Source organism: Ziziphus jujuba, chromosome 11 (genome assembly GCF_031755915.1).
Source record: "Ziziphus jujuba cultivar Dongzao chromosome 11, ASM3175591v1".
Taxonomy (NCBI): Eukaryota; Viridiplantae; Streptophyta; class Magnoliopsida; order Rosales; family Rhamnaceae; genus Ziziphus; species Ziziphus jujuba.
Window position 1 is genome coordinate 5,589,953 of NC_083389.1, and position 21,666 is coordinate 5,611,618.

Consider the following 21,666-nt stretch of genomic DNA (forward strand, 5'->3'; position numbering starts at 1 on the left):
TTACTTATAAGGCAACATTAACAATTTAGACTCCAATCCAGCTTATAGGTTGGACTGTTGGTTCCTTTTACCACAGGTTAACATTAACAATTTTGTTAAGTAAACAAAAGTAGGGCCTGTATAATCTCTTTTCTATTTTCTTGTAGGAAAAAAAAAAAAAAAATCTCTTTTCTTTCGATACAACATAAACGTGTGGCTTATCCATGACGTGGAAATAACATGTACATGTGATGGAGTTGAAAAAGATGTAATAGTTGTCCAAAAAAAAAAAAAAAAGTAAAGGACGTAATTATTTGGAGTATGAATAATATTTTCAAATAAAAATAGTTGTTTTACGTAACTGGAAAAACAAAAGAGGAAAAAAATTAGGAAGAAATTTTGCATGTTAATTAAAAAATAGTAATTTCTAACAGATGCATTTGTTAAAATAAAAAAAAATAAAAAAAAAGTTTTTTTAATAAAAAATTTACCATCAATTCTCATAAATTGCAGTAGTCCACTCCATTTTTAGCACCATTGAATCATTCCTAACATTGCGTCACTTCATGGCATAATTTTTTTATTTTTTTTGTTATTTTTGGCAATACACTTCATGGCATTAGAATATACTTTTTTTCCTTCTGAATAATTTAAGGAATTCAAATCATCTTTCAATTTTTATTTCTCAATAATTATTTAGCTTGTCAGAGATTTTATAGATTAACGACAAATTGTTATAAACAAAGCAATCGATGATAAGACTCCTAAGATTCATTTGAAATGTTATTTGTTTTATTTTATTTTTTTGGCAAAGATCAATTAGAAATGTTTAAAATGGTTAAATCGTGGAAACTTGAACCATCGCACGTGCGTTGACTCTTTTCGTAGATATCCAAACATCCATTGGCACGTGACCAGTCTCACGCGACTCTCACGCTACCCTGAATCCCAAATTTGCTAGCCCCAAAAGTCCAAACTTTCTCACTTTCCGAGCGGCAACAAGGCAGAGAAAGAGAGGGCAAGGGAGAAGAAAAAGCAGAGAGATGGGAAGCAAGTCTGAAGATTTCTCAGTGTTGGTATTGGCATCGGATCTGGGCATAGACGCAAGGCCCTTCTTGTCTAACCGAGAAGGAGAGGTTGAAGAATCCCAAGAGAACTGGCATGACTGTCCTCAGTATCTCTCTTCCGACGAAGATTTCTCCGATCTCGAGCTCTTGCAGTTCTTTCGCCTCCAGGGCTACGACAAGTCTGGAAACGTTATTGTCCGCATCGTAGGAAAGTACTTTCCTGGTAACCAAACACACCGTCATTGCTTCTATTGTGATAAAAAAACAAAAATAAAAATAAAAAAATTCCATCTTGGATTTCTTTATATTGGGTTCAGTCTATTTCTTTATGCTCTTAAAGCTTTTGGGTGTGATTTTATTTTTCCTTATGGTTTGATATAAGTGGTGAGCTGACCAATTTATGTGGTTTGGGAATCTGGATTTGAGTTGGTTACTTGGTTTTTAAGCTGTTTTTAGAAGGTAGTGTATGTTTTATTCCAACGTAGACCTTTTTTTTTTTTTTTTTTTTATTTGGGGCTGACGATAATACATTTTTCCCTAGTAGGAATTTCTTTTGCAGATTAATTTTGTTGAAAAAATTTTAACGCCACGCTTTTCGCGTCTTTGCTTCAGTTTTTTTTTTTTCCCTCTATGGTTAGTTTTGAACTTGTGAAACGTGGAACAGTGCAACCTTTGAATTTATCCGTGTGGTTCGTAGGACGGAATTGGACTCATAAAACTATAAGCTTGGGGATGGTTGTTTAAAATTTTCTATGGTACAAAGTGGGACCTTTCGTTATGCAGATAAAAGATCGTTTTCATAAAAGTAGCTTGTGTAAAAAGGTTTTAGTGTCCAAGAAATTGAAAAGAGAAGTGTTTCTGTCACTTAATTGGTGCAGTATTTGAATTAGTTGATTTTTTATTTGTTTGTTTTATTCAGTTTATAACTTCTAATATGGGAGATGAGGCAAAAATGTGTTTTAGTCTTGATATGGGAAGGGACGATGAACTTCTTTTACCTGACTCTGAAGTAAAAATAATTTGTAAATAAACAACGCTGTGAGACTGAATACAGCAGTGAGCTTTTATTCCATTTTTCTATCTCTGTACTAACCTTGTCTATGATGTGCTTGTGTTTTTGCATATCAACAATTTACTTATTTTCTCTTTTCTTCATCAAGTTGGAAGCTTATACGGTGAGGAACTAGTTAATTAGCATGTTTATGGGTAACTATATCTTCTTACTTTACTTTCAGATAGCTTTGTTTCACATTACATTTGCTTTGATTAACTTCATGATTTGAGATATTTAGTGTTCCTTTGTTATATGCAGCTCCAGTTGTGAGTGGGGAACGTCTGAAGAGGTATATTTGCCACAAATTATGCAGTGAATTGCCAGAAGGGCCGTTCTGCATTGTTTACATGCATAGTACTGTCCAAAAGGAGGATAATTCCCCTGGAATTACTATCTTGAGGTGGATTTATGAAGAACTTCCCACTGATCTCAAAGACAGGCTTCAAGTAGTGTATTTTATTCACCCTGGACTTCGCTCAAGGCTTGCTATTGCCACTCTTGGCCGCTTCTTCTTAAGTGGAGGGTAAGTAATTTGATTTCCTGGAATCAGTCAATCTAACATAAATTGTTCCAGAAATTCTCAATTATACCCAAGTTTTCAATAGGATTTTAAAAGTACTGGCAATGATAAATTCTTCTATTTTGCATTAGAATTGTTTATGATATGTGCTTGGTCGCATCACATGAGACTTGTAGATTTTAGGAATCGTGTTTTGGTCTTTCTTCCGGTGCATTGGAAACAGAAAGTACCTTTCATTTTAGGATTCTGAACATAGTATATAGCTTATTTCAATTTGGTTTGGTAACATAAGATGTGGATTTTGAGTTATACTATGTATCTCTTTCTCTTTGTAGGTTCTATTGGAAGATCAGATACATAAGCCGTTTGCAGTACCTTTGGGACTATGTGAAGAAGGGAGATATTGAGATTCCAGAATTCGTGAAAGATCACGATGATGTTCTGGAGCATAGACCACTAACAGATTATGGTATTGAACCAGACCCTTTACAGTTGACTGAGGCTCCAGCCACTGCATACTCATTTGGGAGGTACGAAGAGAAATGGGCAGCAAGGGACTATATGTCCTAGTTTGTGTTATATAATATTTACCATATATGGCGAGTGCTGATTAAGTCCTTTGCCACATTGTTAAGTTAGGTTGAGATGTGGTTGTTATATGTGCACAAGTATTGTACAGAATAATCTTCTCGTTGTGGTATTGTACCATGTTACTGCTTATAAACTAATTTTCAAGAGATTGACTATGAAAGTATGGAGTCCTCTGTTTCTGTTCTTAATCATTGACCCATTTTACTCGAACTAAATTATTAATCCTGAGATAGGAGAGATGGAAAAATTGATGGAAAATGTGGAAAATGTGAATAAGCTTGTTGAACTTGAATCAGAGGATGGTTTTTTATGTTCAGCCAATTGAAGAATCTGCTCCAGACAGAGAACCATCGGTCTTCCTGTTCAAGAGCCTTGAAAGATAGAATTTAACTCTCACTGTGGTAACTCTATTTTTTCTACTATAAAGAGCATCTTACCAATGGATGATAGGTGATATCTTTTGATGGCATGAATCATGCCAATCTTCCTCGGTTTGATATGTTAAAATTACATCGTATACACGAAACTGTTCACATTGTTCAAATTCAGTTGATGACATCTAATCAATTATTTATTGTATCTATTCAGCTTGGTACGACGTGTATGAAAATGTGAAGAAATTTCATCAAATTTGTCTTCTTCGGATATATCTTATATAAAGATAATATAATACTCACTATAAAGTTGAATTTAGAATAATGATGATCTAGTTGAATTTACGAATAATAATAATAATAGTAATAATATATCGAGTTTTAAAATCTCGTAACTTTATTTTGTTTTCCTTAGTATTTATATGCGCAAGGAACCTGGAATTTTGAACCAGAAGCTCCACTTAACAGACAAAAAGGATAGTGGATTGGGATATCCATTAACGGCCAACAAATGCACACATCTTCAGCTTTGTACGCACATGCAAATTCAACCATTTGTTTTATGGTTTGCATTTGCACCTCAAAAAAATTATTAAAATTGAAAATTTATAGAAAATATTATTAATTAGTGAATAAGACTTGATGTGAAAAGAAGGGAAGTTGTAATCCTGCACTGCATGCAAGAGCCCACTTCCCTTAGCGACAACACCCCGAAAAAAAAAACAAAAAAAGCCAAAACCAAAATAAAAGTTCTTCAAGAGTGAAGTGACACAGTCCCAAGTCCTCCCAACGGCATATCAATCGCCAAAACGAAAATACTAAAAACCTTTGATCCAAAACCAACCAACAACCATTAAACTCTTTCCCTTTTTCCCCTTTTAACAACTAGTACTGAAAGTATGCTGAGAGCTCTTACTCTCAGGCGCTCCTTCCACTCTCTCTGTCAGCACCTCCACCATAACCATCCTCCTTTTAGAAGCCTTGTTGTCCCTATCACCATTGAAACCACTTCTTCAATCCCCACTAACCCGTTCTACTCGGCACGCCCACTGTCTACTCTGGCATCATCGCCCTCATCGTCCTCCTCCTCCGACGCCGAGCTCCGTAAGTACCTTGGCTACGCGGCGCTTCTTCTTTTCTCTGGCGCAGCCACCTACTACTCCTTCCCTTTCTCCGAAAAGGCCAAGCACAAGAAAGCCCAGATCTTCCGCTATGCTCCTCTCCCCGAAGACCTCCACACCGTCTCCAACTGGAGTGGGACCCACGAGGTCCAGACCCGGGTTTTCCATCAGCCCGAGAACCTCGAGCAGCTGGAACAGGTGGTGAATGACGCCAATGAGAAGAAGACCCGAATTCGGCCGGTGGGTTCTGGGTTGTCACCCAATGGAATTGGGCTGTCGAGGATTGGGATGGTTAATTTGGCTCTCATGGATAAGGTCCTGGAGGTGGATAAGGAGAAGAAGACGGTGAGGGTTCAGGCTGGGATAAGGGTTCAGGAGTTGGTGGATGGGATTAAGGAACATGGGCTTACATTGCAGAATTTCGCTTCCATTAGAGAGCAGCAGATCGGAGGCATTATACAGGTGGGCTTTCTTTTTCTTAGTTAAAGGCTGCATCTTTTTAGCTTTACTTTTGTTGATTCTTTATGTTAAAGGAAATAATTGAGATGGACAGATATTATGTTTTCATTCTAGATTTTTGGTTTTGTGAATATTGTTTGGAAAGTTGTGTGCTTTTATGGTTTCATCAAATTTTGGGTCAACAAGCACAGAGCCAGAGTAAAAAATGCCGAAGTTAGGAATGTCGAATATGTTATATAAGTAGTGATCAGAAGAAATATAATGATACACATCTATAACATTCTTTTGCGCAAATAATCTTTTGGCCCAAAATTTGATAATAAAAAACACTTTCTAGTTGAGTTGGTTGAGCAAGTTTATGAGTATGCTATAAAGCCATATGGTGTTAAAATATGTCAGCTTTGATTGATTGCGTGGATCTGAGACCGCCATCCACATCTTGTCTTTAGGTTGGTGCACACGGTACTGGTGCAAGATTGCCTCCCATCGATGAGCAGATCATCGGCATGAAACTGGTTACTCCTGCTAAGGGAACAATCGAACTCTCAAAAGAGAAAAATCCGGAGCTGTTTTATCTAGCTCGCTGTGGTCTTGGAGGTCTTGGAGTAGTTGCTGAAGTCACCATTCAGTGCGTTGAGAGAGAGGAGCTTGTGGAGCACACTGTCATCTCAAACATGGAAGAGATCAAGAAAAATCATAAGTAATCATTTATTCTTCTTGCTGGGTGAACTAATCCATTGCCATCTGCTCAGATGGAAAACGTCCACAATTTCTCATCAAATGTGGCTTGCTTTCATCTAAAGCCCAATTGCAATTTGCTTATTTTATTAACCACCCTCTCTGCCTATTGCCACTGTTATATTAAGTGAAGTGTCGAATGGGACACAATCTATTTGTCTATTTATTTCATGATAGTTAAAGGTCCTCTCTTGTTCCTTTTGGTCTTTTTCAGGAAGTTGCTATCTGAAAACAAGCATGTAAAGTACTTGTATATTCCATATACTGATGCTGTTGTGGTTGTGAGGTGCAACCCAGTTTCAAAATGGAAAGGTCCCCCAAAATTCAAACCCAAGTACAGTACAGACGAAGCCTTGCAGCATGTTCGGGATCTCTACAAGGAATGCCTACAGAAGTACAGGTACAACTGTTATCTGGAATCATGCAACAGACTAATCAAGCTATATGTTTTAACTTGTTAAAATTGAGGAACTGGGAGGGGAAAGTGATGATATCAGTTGAACACTTCTTCTAAACCATATTGAAACTTGCACTGCTGCAAGCTGTATCCACGTCTTCCTTCATTTATCTTCATGTCACTATTTACCATGGTTTGAGGGGCAGCTTGCTTCTAAAAATGTTTTATCCTTGTGTCGTATTGCTAGAGATCTTGTTCAGTAAAGGTTGCCTTAGGCATGGGTCTTGAAACTAATTGTGTTGAAGGTCATGTCTGCATAGCATTTAAATTAATCTGCTTGTAAGTTTTCATTTGGGATGTGTGTACTGCTTGGTTTAATCAATCTAGGTTATAATAACCCACCACCATGTGTGCTCCCTGCAAAATTGATGGGAATATATCACAATAAAATAAACCCTTTGATTTCCATTGTGTTATAATTTCTTTGGTACTGTATTTCAAGTTTGAGCTTGATTAAGTTATGGATCTTTTATCTAAGCAATTTTTTTTCCTTTTATTAGTTTTCCTGGTCTTTTTAGTTTTTCTACTCATTTATTCTTTCTTGTTTCCTCACATTTCACTTTGTCGATTCGTTTATCATAGTTGCTTGACTGCTTATGCTAGTTCATTGCAGAGTGAAAGGGGCTACAGCTGAATCTCCAGACAATAATGAACCTGAGATAAATGAGTTGTCATTCACGGAGTTAAGAGATAAACTACTTGCTTTAGATCCTCTTAATAAAGACCATGTAATAAAGGTTAATAAAGCTGAGGCTGAGTTCTGGAGAAAGTCAGAGGGATACAGAGTAGGATGGAGTGATGAAATTCTTGGCTTTGATTGTGGTGGCCAACAATGGGTTTCAGAGACTTGTTTTCCTGCTGGAACCATGGCTAAGCCAAGCATGAAGGACCTTGAATATGTTGAAGATCTAAAGAAGCTGATAGAGAAGGAAGAAGTACCAGCACCTGCTCCAATAGAGCAGCGCTGGACAGCTTGCAGCAAGAGCCCCATGAGTCCAGCTTCGAGCCCATCAGTGGATGATATATTTTCATGGGTAATTCTATGCATTATTGTCCTTCCTCATTCTTTATGTCTGTTAATTTTGAAACTTGGGTTCCTTTTAGTTTGAGAGTTGGGAGGTGGGAGATTAAAATGTTCTGGTATGAAGTATTAAGAACTTATTGACCTTGTATCTAAGACCACAATCTGCTATTATTTCTCAATTTCTATCATTATTTGACCGTTCATCGTCATTACTTTTGTGTCCTGCCCCCTGAAAGTGCTAGTGTTTCTTTTTTTTTAAATTTTGGAGTACATAGATGAGGAAATGCATGAAGGAGCTACTTGTTATAGGCTCAAGTAAAAAACCTGCTTTCAATTTTGTATCAGGTTGGCATAATCATGTACCTTCCAACTCCTGATGCTCGCCAGAGAAAGGAAATAACAGAAGAGTTTTTTGACTATAGACGTCTGAGCCAATCACAGTTGTGGGATGAATATTCAGCTTTCGAGCATTGGGCTAAAATCGAGGTATGTACATCTCCCTTCTGTTTGGAAGTATTTTAAGTTCCTATGTTATTATGGATTCAATAATGAGATTTGTTTTTCATTTACCCATCAAAATCTTGATTAGTTTTTAGAACAAAGGGAAATTCTGGAAAATCAATGCCATCAACCGATTTTTATATAAAATTAACCCACTACTAAGAGTTGTCAGTCTACCATGTGTTATGTACAGGTTCCAAAGGACAAGGAAGAGCTTACAGCTCTCCAGGCAAGGCTAAGAAAGCGCTTTCCAGTTGATGCATACAATAAAGCACGAAGAGAATTGGATCCTAACAGGATCCTTTCTAATAACATGCTTGAAAAGCTTTTCCCAGAGTCGGTTACCATATAAGAGAAGCATCCTTCATTGGTTAGTTGTGCATCCAAATATCTTTCATTATGAATTCACATACAACATTTTTGTAAGACTTGGTATAGCCAATTCCTAGTCCTAAGAATGTGATTGTATTTTAAGAGGAACATTTAGGTTCAAATACACGAGGTGTATTATTAACTTATGAATAATAATACATAAGAAAGCCTTTAAAGTGCCAAGGCATTGCTTTCTCCTTGATAAGGTCGAATTTTCAAGTATTTCTTAGTCTTTATAAGAAATTAAGGATGATGAATTTGATTATCATGTCTTAGTAGCATTCCTTTTTTTATTTTTTTAATGCCTTGATTGTAATTTGAAATTGCTAAAAATAGTTTATACAATAAAAGATTCTGTTGGACCAGAATATTTCATGAGAAATGGCTAGCAGAGCAGGATAAAATATCTGCGGGTAATATGTTACCACAATATATAATCATACATAAGAGTGACTAACACCGGACAGAGCTAGAACCATCCTCTGTAAAGGAACAGAAAACAAACAAAATGGAAAACAAAGAAAAATTAAGTGAAATAACAAGAAAATGATGAACACTAGTATGTAGTGGTAGTGCTGTGCTATCTGGAATAATCATATCAGAAGCACGTTTCGCAGAGCCAGCAGCAGCATAGAGCAAAGAGGCTGCATCAACAAGAAGCACAAAAGAAAGTTATAAAAAACAAGTAGCATTAAAGGAAAAAGTAAAATAAAATAAAACAAAATAAAGCCAAGATTTTTTGGATGGGGAATTGTTTTCAGTTTTTGGTGCTTTTGCATATCCCATTCTCTGATTATGAATTTTTGGCATGGGAATTCATAGTGGTGAACTGCGAAAAGTTCTCTCTCTTATTCTTCTCTTTTTGCAGTGAAAGGAAAAAAAAGTGTTCATCCTATAATGCTTCTGGGAGTTCTTTATGTGAATTATGATGATCACTACAAATTAAAGATGAACCAACTCACCATCCCTCAATGAAGCCTCTGTCTCCTTTCTTCTTTGTCCTTGCCCATGACTTATTTCCAGTTGGAGGATTTTGATGAGCACTAGTTGGGTATCCTTTCAACAAAAACAATTTAAAAATAGTTGGTTCTAGTACACATATATATATATATATATATATATATAGAGAGAGAGAGAGAGAGAGTCAGGGATGTGTTAAGTTTTGGAACCTGGTGGAGGTTGGGTCTCCTGTGTCTCTGTGTTAGCCATGGTAGAAAGCAAAAACTGAAGCTAATTAAGATTGAGTGTGGCTGATTGAAATCTGTGTGTTTTAGGTACTACATCCATATATCCGCGAGAATATATATATATACATAGATAAATATGCTCATCAACTGAACCACTTTACACCTTCTCAAGGGTAACCTGTCCAAGTTTTATGTCTGTTTCCTTGAAACTACAGGCTGATTCGATATCTAGAAAAAAGAAGATAAAAAGAAATAATAATAAAAAAGAAACGAAACCCAACAAGTGGTTTCCACATATACCGCCCAACAAGGTATACAAAAAGCCTAAACTAAAGCAACAAAAGTGAGTTAAGTAGATGTAATGTAGATGTGGCTTTTATTTGGATTCTTTGCTTGCTGTAGAGTAGAAATCCAAAAGCACATATACGAGTCGGAAAGAAATTCTGAGAATATTGGGAAACTAGTTCAAATTTTGCAAATAGGTTCCCTATTCATATTAGATTATATATAGATAAAATTCTTTTTAAGTGTCAAAAAGAAATAGGTTGTGGACGGAACACGGCATTGACAATTGTATGAATACTCAACAGTATACTCATATATACCAAGTAAAAGCTATAAAAGTCGACAAAGAAAGAACTTTAGAGAAAAATGTATTCGATCTCCATTACGTATACTCTTTTTCATAGCCGGAGGCTGTAAATTGACAACTAATTAGCTGGAGTTGGAACAATATGGATGAGACTTGGAGATTATGAAATGTGTTTGCTTCTCAGAGGATACGTAATATATGTAATTATCCATAAAGTTTGACAAAAGGGGAAGGAAAAAAAAAATAAAAAATCTTATGGACATATAAATTTATTATTAGTTATTTCACAGATAAATGTTATTGAATTAGTACTACAGTAAAAAATACTGGGATATGTAAAAATTCAACTTGGGATTGAAAAAAGTAATTCCAAATCCATTATTGTCATCATGCTTATGAAATTTCTTTAGATCATCATCACCAATTTAGTGGGACAAAGAGATAAAGGAATTGTGAGGTAGACCATATTTGGGGAATTTCAAATGGGAAAATTGTTACAGTATCTAGGACTCTAAAGACTAGTGACAATTTTGAAAAAGAAAGGTTAAAATTATTAATGCTTAGTTAGGCTTAGGAACTAGGATGTATTCTCATTGGGCTAGAAAGCCTACCATTGTCGACACTTAGGAATCAGCATCTGATTATGAACCACAAAATTAATAATGGGGTTACTGTATTTACCCATTTATTTGTTATAATCCATATTTAAAAAACATGGATTAACTTTTAGAAATTAGTTCCATAATTAATCATATAATTACAAGTAATTAACTCTCTTCTACTACTTTTCGTATTATGTTCCAAAGACAAATTAAATTTCGAATTATATATATATATATATCCAACTGTCAAATTGTACAAATCATGAAAATTAAAACAATAACAAAAGTTGTTATCCACCATATAATAAGCGATTTGGTCTACCGTAACACCTTTGTATATATATTATTGAATTTGCATAAGTGCAAAAGCAGCTAAATACTGTTGAGGTAATAAAGATATGAGTAAATACATATAATATAATATAGTATTGGCGCACGCATGGGTGAGCAAAAGGAGATGCTTATTGGTTTGCAGTGTACGTACATTTGGTTAGTTTCTGTGTGTAATCAGTCGCAGAAAGTCGAGGGAAAGAGGAATACTGGGCACTATTATTATTCATTTGCTTTATTTATTTCATTAATATTTATATTCTATTGATATAGACTCAGTTCTTTTACCAATGTGTATATATATGAACGGTATCAGCTAACGTCGCATATTTTAATTTTAAAAATTTTTTTGTCAGCCTTTGGTAATGAAAAATCAATTAATTACGATTTATTATGTATTTATTAACATATTATAAAAAATAAAAATAAAAATCTTATTTAAAAATAAAATATCACATTACAAATTTTAAATTAACCATGAAACTCGATATTGAAATAATTTAATTGTTGACGAAGGGAGTTTTGATGGTGTACCTCAATACATGGGTATGCATATGCATATTTTAGTTTGTCCTATTGTTTTAGTTTTTTCTGATAACTGTACTATTGTTCTACTGTGGACTGGTACTGATATAAAAGCTCGGGGCGTGACTGATCATTAGTAGCAAAAATATTGAATATATAAAAGCTCTCATATTTTTTATATCTGCTTCTTCCAATATATTTCATTCATGCTTGCTAAAGCTTTTCTCTGCATGACTTTACATGAATGATATTAAAACTCCCATGCTTTTTTTTTCTTTTTTTTGCTCACTCCCATCTATATTTTTTTGCTTTTTGGATCAGAAGGGGTAGAGAATTGAGGAAGATGATGGACGGAGGTGTAAAAGGGGCCACTTGCATCATAATCATAATATATATAAATATATATATAATTATATCAATATAAAGTATATGTTAAAAATATATTGTGCATATATATATATATATATATATATTAACTTCTTCCTGTCGCTTTATGCCAACTCCCTATCCTTTCCCACTAGTCTATACCCTACCCTCTTTAATTTCCTGTTTTCTTTTCATTCTTTGTCTTCATTATATTTACATATACCTACTTCTGTCCAAAAACCAAAAATTATTTTTACGTACTTAGGGAAAGTATCTATCACATTAACATCAAAATGAAAATTTTCTGCCAAAAAAAAACAAAACATAATTTATAGCTACCTTTAAATATTATGGGAATTTATGTAGCCAGCAATTTTGAAATGAGCTAAATAATGGATCTTCATTTTATTTATATTTTTTGAAGAAAATAAAATAAAAATATAAATCAAATTTTAAAAGTATTGTTACTTAACGGGGGAAAAAAAAAAGAAAAAAAAAGGTCTATGCAGCTTGGGTGATAATTTCTTTAAATCTCCATATACAAAGAAACCTTCTAAAAACACATAGACCAACATCTAAATGCTGTACAATTAATATTATATATATATATATATATATATATATAGTATTTAAGCAGACCGAGCAATAGGTCAGATGGCACGAATTCAAAGACTCAAATCATTCCTAATTACTTAATAGTTACGTAAAGATCGATAAAAATTTCAACATTTAGCTTCATCTTACTCTATTTGGACACAAAAGCTTAAATTAGCCTAGAAATCATATTTTCATTTAAAAGTTCTTTTTTTTTTTTTTTGAATCATTTACAATAATTTCAAGAACACGCATGTATATATTATATATATATATATATATAGTATATGTAAATTTCCTTTTTTTCTTTTTCCAATTCACAAGTAGCTAGGATCATGTAAATATCGTGAAAATTATTTACATATTTAGATCACTAGAGTAACAGTTTATATATATATATATATAATCAATATATTATTATATATATGAGAACCTAGAATTTTTTTTATTAATTAATTTTTGGGTTAACATTACTAAACCGCCAAACTATCCTTGTTTCCCACTTGCACCTCAGGTCCTCAACCTTTCAAAACCATATCATCGCATCCCAAACTGTGGTTTTGTTTCCTCTTTACTTCAATTGATGACAGACATCCATGTTTCGGATGGAAAATTGATAATGTGCAAAATACATGATTTCTATTGAGGGTAGGTATTTAAGGAGGAAAAAAACACACAATTGTTTCCTATGTTTAGGGTTGAAAAAAGAAAAGAAAAGAAAAAACATTTAAATTCAATACTTTCATAATATTTCCAATAAAAAAAATCAATAAAAATAACCTGCTATAATAATAAAATAGCCAAAAATTATATATTTTGTTTTCTTTCAAGCCTAAACTCAGAAATCTATTGTTTTTTGTTTTTTTTTTTCCAAATATTCTAAATTGAAATCATGTGTTTGCACATGATCAATTTTCCATCCAAAACATATTTGCCTATTATCTTTTGTTGAAAAGTGGGAAAAAGAAACATAGATAATTATAATGCAATAAAATATTTTTTCGTATAGCTTGAACCATTTTATATTTTCTCGCTTCTCAGAAATAATTTTGAAGTAAGTTTTCTCTCATAAAATCTACCAAGAGACCAATTACGCCTCACAAATTAAATACAATGAATGAAATTCTTATATCATCACATGCATATGAAAAATGGAGCAAATAAATTTACACATGCACACTATAAAAGTAAACAAGTCGTTATATATTCATGATTTTGACATGGCAGTTATTTAATTAATAGACCATGTGCTTCATTTCCTGCTAGAAAGTATAATTAATTAGGATTAAAATTGATTTCGCCCTATATAGTGGCAATTTCTTTCTTCATGCTAATAAGCGATTAATCGATTGCCATATACATACATATATATATATATATATATATATATATAAGCAATTAATTGATTGAAAACATGGAACCACCACATGCAATGTTTTTTTTTTTTTTTGGGTAATACATGCAAGGTTTCTCGCTAATAAAGTCACCATGTGAATATATATATATATATATATATATATATAGAATTAGACTAATATCAAAATAACTTGATATCTTTAATATTAAATTTTTATTTCTCAGTTTTTTAATTACATTACCATTAAAATTTAAAATTCAAAAATGATAAAATATGAATTTAATAACATATTAAAATTACAGCTATAAAAAGTAAACTTTATTGGAATTCATTAGTTAATAAACATATTTAAATTTCTAACTCTTAATGTAATTTAAAAATTTTAAAAAATATATATATTAATTTTGATATTAAAATCTTGATTTAAACCTAGTTATATGTATATGTACTCGTATTATTATATATTACCATAAGTAGTATCTAAGTTTTTCCAAGTTATCAAGAATGGCAAATAAATCATTCAAAGTTATATTAGTGATAAAGAGGAGCCTTTAACTTCTTATATATAACATATCCCATGTAACTAGCTTCTATATATATATATATATATATATTGGAGCAAAAAATGTATAATTATAATTAAATATGCGATTGTATATATGTGTGTGTGTGTGTGTGTGTGTGTGTGTGTAAAAGGGGGGAGTATACAATGTAAGAAGAATTTAGGTAGAAAATTAGTATAGTTGAGGACAAAACAGCAATTAGGCAAGACATGCACATGCACATGTTTGATTCTTCAATGAAAATGATAAAATGTACTGTATCATCCCAAAGTTGTAGTCAATAAAAAAAAAAAATAATATTAACCATATATGTACGCACAGAATGGATGGATGGAACATTGCCATTTTCATTCGTCAATACCAATGCGTAACCTGTTCTATATAAATATATATTCTTACTGGTTTGGCAGCGAAAGAATGTTGCAAAGTGGCGAAATCAATTAACGAGCAGACTAGATTAGACTTTTAGCGTGAATATATATTTATATATTGCAGATCACCTCTATCTTTATATATACAGACACAAAGCGAGGGTAACTGAATTATGGGAAAAACTTACCGATAACTGGATTAACCGTATTAAAAAAAAAAAAAAAAAAAAAAAAACTGATCAGCTCTATATCACTGAAGAAATTTTTTCGAAAAGACTAAAAGAAAAAAAACTGTTAAATTAACGTCCAAGAATGCAATGAATCATAAATAAAGTTGACCTTATTTATACAAGCAAATGTACACTAAATTATCAACTTAATTAAATCATGAAGAGTTGCATATACGTATATCTACATATGCATATTCATGGCGTTGCATCAATTAAAGTAAATTAAACATACAAAATATAACTTCGCGATTGGTAATATTTAAAATAAAAATAAATTTTTTTCTGTAACGATAAATTATATTTTATCATCTCAAGAAAGACAAACGTCAGCATATAGATCAAGCTTGATAAATTAAGAATAAGAACAGCTTGTGCCAAAGCGAACATATAGCTAGCCAGCAGAACCAAAGAATTCCATAAATTTTAAATGCCTACATGTTCAATAGAATATTTCTCACCTGTACTTCGTTGAATATACCTGCAAGAACGTGTTAACATTCAAGAATTACAAGATTTTCGAGGAGATCAAATGTAGCTACACATATCTATCGAGGGAGAGAGACGAAAAAGTGTTTTGAGATCAATGTGAATGCCATTTGTTTGAAGTTGACGATGGAGAAGAACAAAATGATGAAAAACTTGAAAGAGATAGAATACGAGAGAGAGAGAGAGAGAGAGAGTATACCATATAATACATGCAAGAATGGAGATGAATAATCAAGAAAAAGAATAATGGAGAAATATGAAGCAGTTCAAAAACCTAGGGTTTTTAGGTAGCAATAGCTTTTGGAAGTACAAGGGAGACCCATAAGGCAAAGCTGGGAGACAAAAAAAAGGATTACATAGAGGGAATCCAGATTTAGACTAGACCAATATATTTAATCTGCCTTGTGTAGTCACACTCAGTTGTAGCATATTCATGCAAGACAACCAATCAATTTGTCCATAGTCCCCTCCCTCCATTAAAATAATTCCATACAGAAAACCAAATAACCAATCAAATTTCTCCAAAAGCTTATTGTTTTGCCTAGACTAGTAGCAAACTGGATGAGACAGCTCATTTCCCTCATTCTCAGCATCAACACCCACAACAAAACAAAATCTTCATAATTTTAAATTTAATAATTTTTTTCAATATTTTCAAAAGAAAAAAAAGAAAAAAACCAAGGAGCCCTCTTAACATAAGAAACCAAAATTCTCCTATAAAATATGAATTCTGCCTTGTACATTAATATTATGGGGTTATATGGGAAGGTGGTTGGGGGACAAAATAAAATTATAAAATTATAAAAATATATATTTAAAAAAAGGAAAAAAAAAAAAAAAAAGGACTGACATTACATAGGCCATGATATATTAGATATAAAATCAATAAATACAAGAATAAAGGAGTTGACAGGCCAAGGAGAGGGGGGAGGTTTGAAAAGATTGACCTGCGTCTTCTCCATCATGTTCATGGACCCCTATAAGCCCAGCTCTCACCAAAAATTAGTACTCAGATTCTCCTTGTCTCTTGCACCGAATCCCATCTCCCATCTCCAATGAAACTGCATTTCAATACTCTGATGATTGGAAAGCCTACAAAATTTCGACAAACACATACACACCCACACACACACAAAAAAAGAAAAAAAAAGAAAACCAGAAACAGAGATAAAATATATATATATATATGTTATATATATATATATATGTATATATAAAAGCAAAACAAAATCAAGTGAAAAGACCGACAAGAAACTATATAATCCAATAATCTCCGTGGGAGATTAAATTTCCATGAACTTTTTGCTCCGTCCTTCTCAATCCAAGAGAATATATATATTTATGAATATAAATATATATATAGAGAGAGAGAGAGAATGAGAGAGAAAGAGAAAATAATAATATGAAAGATTTTTAGCTAATCAATAGTCATGAGAATGGTGGTACATTGTTGGGTCACAACCGCCTGACCCATGCCGATTCATGGCTTCTCTGTGGCTATTGTGGCTGCTATGATCATCATCCCCATCCATTCTCGATCCCATTTGAGCGGAAGCCGCAGAAGCACCAAGATTCAGATAAACCAACCTGGAATCCAGATTCAGATTGGCAATATTGCTGCTATTGCTGCTACTGCTATGATCATCGCTCATGGGGGGATAAATTGTAGTCGATGAAGGAGCATTGGCATTGCCTTCTTCCCTCGAAAGTACAAGAGCAGCGGATTGCACGAGCTCCAAGCAGAGCCTAAGTTTGTTTGGCTCGATATGCGTGAGACCCGGGACAGCCCCTTTGAACAAGAAATCCGATGTTAGGGTTCGAAGTACGTCTAGAGGTGTGACCCCATCGACTGTTCGAACATTTGGATCGGCATGGTGGTCGAGGAGTACTGCTACCATGTCGGGGGACACCATTTCTGCCGCAATGTGAAGTGGGGTTTTGCCTGCTGGCCCAGCCGGGTAATTCACATCAGCTGCTCCAAGCTCTAGCAATGCTTTCACCACTTCTCTGCTGCAATTCTCCACTGCGTAATGCAATGCCAACGCTTCATCCAGATTCAGCCCTTCTCCCATTACCATTAGCTTCACCAGTTCCACATCGGACGAATCCAATGCCCTCCTCATTCGCCTAATCTTCTGGTCTTCCAGATCCGCCGCGGCGCCGAGATCGTGGTGGTGGTGGTGGTGGTGGTGATGAGGCATCAGGGAACGGCGGGCCAGGGAGGATTTGAGACGGAGCTCTTCGATCTTCGCCACGACATCGATGGGAAGGTGCTTGGCTAGGACTTCTGGTGGGAGTCCAGATTTGGCAACGAGGTGAGAACAGGTGGTCCAAAGTTGGTGCATGTCTTGCTTTCTGGATGCTAGTAGAACTTTCATTACATCCTCAATTGAGGCCTTTTCGACCATGCTTGCCAACTGCTTCTGTGACCAAAGGGGGAAAAAAAAAAAAAAAAAAAGGACATATTGGTAATTGGAATTGGAATTGTGGTGTGGTTAATAAGATATATATATATATATATATATATGTTTGATAAGTTTGGTATTGATAAGAGAAAAAAAAAAAAAATGGGATGGGATGTTTGTGCTAAAATTATGTGTAGTAAGTAGTCCTTTTTTTTTTTTTGAAGTCTGTTTTTTCTTTTCCAGTCCAAAACCCAAATGAGGAAAAGTGAATGTTTGGGAAAGATTTGGTCTTTCTTACTGTGGAAGACAAGACTGGTTATTAGGATCTAAATTTAGAAAGTCATGGGGTGTGTATAAAATTGATATAGAAACCAATTCGAGAAACACTTGTAATGGGCCATGAAATCGATATTAAAACTTTTTTGTATGCATTTAAAGTGAATGAATATTTCGACAGCATTTTTGTACAAAAGAAGAAAGAAAAAATGTGTTATTTTATCAGTTTGGAAAAGACGAAGAAGAACAAGAAGAAGAAGAAGGTGAAGTAAATACTGGTGGTGGTGGAGGGGACTGCATACGAACACATTTAAAATAGGAATTAGTAACAGAATCAAGTACTAGCTCAATTAGTGAAGAAGATTGGAAAAACGCCATTTGGGAGAAAAACCCAAAAGTTTAAGAGATTGTTTTTGTAAAGCAAAACCCAATATCAACACCTCAACCCACTAGTTCTCCCCATGAGATAATGGAAATTAATTCTCCCCCAAAATAATAATATAGAAAATAAAAATAAAAACAAAATTTCTGATTCCACTTCCCAAAAATCAAAACCCAGAAAAATTTGTCGAAATTCCCAAAACCCACCAAAAAACATAAGACTGCACATACACACAAACGCACACACTCACTCACTCACACACTAACCGAGAGAGAACGAGAGAAGAAAAGAGGGCAGAGCAAAAACACACAGTCAAAGTGGATGCTGATGGTGATGATGGTAGAAGAAACAAGAAGAAAGAAAGAAGGAAACAAAAAAAACCTGAGTGAGCAATGCGAGCTGTTCAACACCAAAAGATCTAGCGGCAGCAAGAGTATCAAGAGCAAGATCAACGGCTGAAGTGCAATGCGTGTGCCAACAGCCTCTCTCACCACAATTAGGCCTGGGCTCATGCTTCTGCGGTACTATGGACACTTGCCCACTGTACAAAAACTGCAGCAGCAGCAGAAATACCTCGTATCCCACCGAGTTCACCGGTATCACCTGCGTGTTCCCCGGTCTAGACGTCGACGTACCCGAATTCGTCATCCTCGAACCGGATACGGGGTCCAGCCCCGATGGCGGGTCGGGTCCACAGAAGAATTTCCTGAAGAAGAGGCTCCGTGCCGCCAGGATGCATCTGTGGGCGTGGACTAGACGGCCTTCCACACTGAAGGTCACGTCGCTGAAGGCCTGCCCATTGATCAGCAGGTTCAGATAGTCCAGCGATAGAGATCTCAAAGACTCTTCCAGGCTGCTCATGATTTTTGATGATGTTGACGATGATGTGGAGGAGCTTTTAATATATTAATTTAATCTTAGCTCTTCTTAGGGTTGTGTTTTTGTTTTTGGATGAGAAAGAGAGAGAGAGAGAGACAGAAAGATTGAGATTGAGCAAGGGGCCAAAAAAAGGTTAAAGACAACTGATGGAAAAGATTATCGGCTTCTTCATAGTTTTTTTTTCATTTTTTTCTTTTTTTATATTTGTTGTTCTATGAATGATGATGAAGAAGAAGATGGTACTGTTGGTTGTTTTTGTGAGATTCTTTGTCTCAATTGAGTATTAATGTGGGGGGAGGGGGGTAATGTATTGTGTTGGTAGATATTTTGAGAGAGAGAGAGAGAAATTGAGTTTTAGAGTGAGAAAGAGTAAGAGAGAAAGCAATTTGGGTGGCTATTCTGGGCGGCTGAGGTATTTAAAAAAGAAATCCAAAGATAAAATAAAAATAAATATAATTAGATTGATTAGTTAAATAAAAGGAGGATGGGAAAGGAAAGAAAATGATGGTAGGGGCAACAACTGGGTATATTAGAATAAATTAATAATGAAACCTGGGAAAATTGTTGATAAAATTATGTATGCATGATTAGCAGCTTGCCTTACTGTTAATAACCAACAATTATTATCTTTATTTAGATACAAGATGTCAGAAAACTGACCCTTTTTTAACCTTATTTTAGAAATATGGTGAATTATGATAATGAAAATAAGATTCTTCCTCATCGCATTTTGACTGTTTTTTAGACTAATCTGTACGAACCCTTTTCAATCTTTACATATATTTATGTATATGGCCTATCTTTTTCATCTTCTGTTTATCATAATATCCTTTTTCGTTTTTAGTAAAATTAATTATGAAAAATCTGTGTATTTTATTTTATTTTTTTCAAAAATACATGTTCGACTTATAGGAATAATATCAACTTAATTTGATAAATAAAGTATTTTTTTTTGTTTTCCTTGTTTTTAATTAACTAGTGTGGGGGAATCCTCTCCAATAGATAGGTTAATTATGAAATGGTAGGCACTACAAATTCCAGCAGTGTGCACTAAAAAGTTTGCTTGTGGAAACAACAAATATATTTTGATTCAAATTGATAATCTTTGGTATACCAAGTCAAACAAGTAACAATCCTTGTTTTTTTCCACTATGTTAATGTGCCATCTATTACTATCACAATGGTTGTTGCCATGTCAAAAAAATTCCTTCTTTTTTTTTTTTTTTTTTCCTTCTCCCTCTATTGGAAACCACAAAAATTATGGACTAAATTAATATTCATAAAATAAAATTATAAATAGAAGAATTCTGTATTTTATTATTATTTTTTTTTTTTACGGATGTTGAAGACATAATTAATGTAGCTAAGCTTAATCTATCTATTCCATTCTAAAATAGTTTGCTGGTGGTTGAAGAGGTGGCTGTTATTTATCCATGGTATCCGTTAAGCAGGTTCGTGAATGAAGCCAATATCAATATATTACTTAACAAGTGAGAAAATTAGATAACTCAAGCATTTTATAGTTTTGAAATTTATTTATTTTTTATATATATTCTGGAGCTACAAATCAACATGGAATTATTCCAGAATATGATTAATATAATAGAATGGAATAGTTTTATAATTTGTCATAATTTATTTGTATGAGTTTAATGATTACATATAATTAGAGGTATATTAATTAAGAAAAAAGAAATGAAGAAATTAGATTGGGAAAGAAGAGAGAGAGAGAGAGAGAGAGAGAGAGAGAGAGAGAGAGAGAGAGAGGAGAATAAGGGAGGGGGGGGCATGGGAAAGTGTGTCGGCTGGGTGTAGGGGGTTCAAGATTCACATATTGGGACTGGTGCCAAAGCCAAAGAAAGGAAAGGGGGGTCAGTTTAATTAAAAAGAAATTAGGGGACCAGTGCTGGTGCACGTGAGACAAGACTTAGCACGTGCAAAAGGAGAAGAGGAAAACTGTTTGGTAATATGTATATATATTTATATAGAGGGTTAGAGAAATAGATGGAGCTGTTGTTTTGCCCGAAAAATGAAAAAGAAAATCAAATCCTTTGGATTGACAGCACAACCCACTGACTGTCTTATGATTTCAAAGACCCCCGATTTGACATTTGACTTGTCTTTTCACTCCCCAGACCCACCTCTCCCCCTCCTCTTCCTCTCCTTCTCCCTCCTCCTTTTATTGCCCATCTCTTTCTCTCTCTCTCTCTCTCTCTCTCTCTCTCTCTCAGTTTTAACCACTTCATTTCTATACGTATCCAATA

At 34.2% G+C, this 21,666-nt stretch overlaps 4 protein-coding genes across 11 annotated transcripts in view; 2 read left to right on the top strand and 2 right to left on the bottom strand.

Moving 5' to 3' along the window:
- LOC107431662 (uncharacterized) overlaps window positions 1-21,666 on the bottom strand; it is a 150,269-nt gene that overhangs the window by 88,395 nt on the left and 40,208 nt on the right. The gene's annotated exons all lie outside the window — the stretch shown is intronic.
- On the top strand, window positions 924-3,399 carry LOC107433786 (uncharacterized). Its single transcript, XM_016045134.4, has 3 exons — window positions 924-1,269; window positions 2,359-2,623; window positions 2,956-3,399. Exons 1-3 carry the CDS (start codon window positions 1,023-1,025, stop codon window positions 3,188-3,190), a joined length of 747 nt encoding a protein of 248 aa, XP_015900620.3. The 5' UTR covers window positions 924-1,022; the 3' UTR covers window positions 3,191-3,399.
- On the top strand, window positions 4,269-8,783 carry LOC107433785 (L-galactono-1,4-lactone dehydrogenase, mitochondrial). The gene is made up of 6 exons (XM_016045133.4): window positions 4,269-5,168; window positions 5,615-5,865; window positions 6,118-6,303; window positions 6,974-7,394; window positions 7,730-7,870; window positions 8,079-8,783. Exons 1-6 carry the CDS (start codon window positions 4,485-4,487, stop codon window positions 8,235-8,237), a joined length of 1,842 nt encoding a protein of 613 aa, XP_015900619.3. The 5' UTR covers window positions 4,269-4,484; the 3' UTR covers window positions 8,238-8,783.
- On the bottom strand, window positions 16,625-19,788 carry LOC107433767 (BTB/POZ domain and ankyrin repeat-containing protein NOOT2). Of its 3 annotated transcripts, none has more exons than XM_025067187.3 (2): window positions 18,905-19,788; window positions 16,625-17,877 (listed from the first exon to the last, which is right to left on the bottom strand). In XM_025067187.3, exons 1-2 carry the CDS (start codon window positions 19,382-19,384, stop codon window positions 16,882-16,884), a joined length of 1,476 nt encoding a protein of 491 aa, XP_024922955.1. In that variant the 5' UTR covers window positions 19,385-19,788; the 3' UTR covers window positions 16,625-16,881. The 3 variants fall into 3 exon arrangements, with proteins under 3 accessions (XP_024922955.1, XP_015900600.1, XP_015900599.1); XM_016045114.4 differs by having other exon boundaries at window positions 16,625-17,880; XM_016045113.4 differs by having other exon boundaries at window positions 16,625-17,883; window positions 18,905-19,785.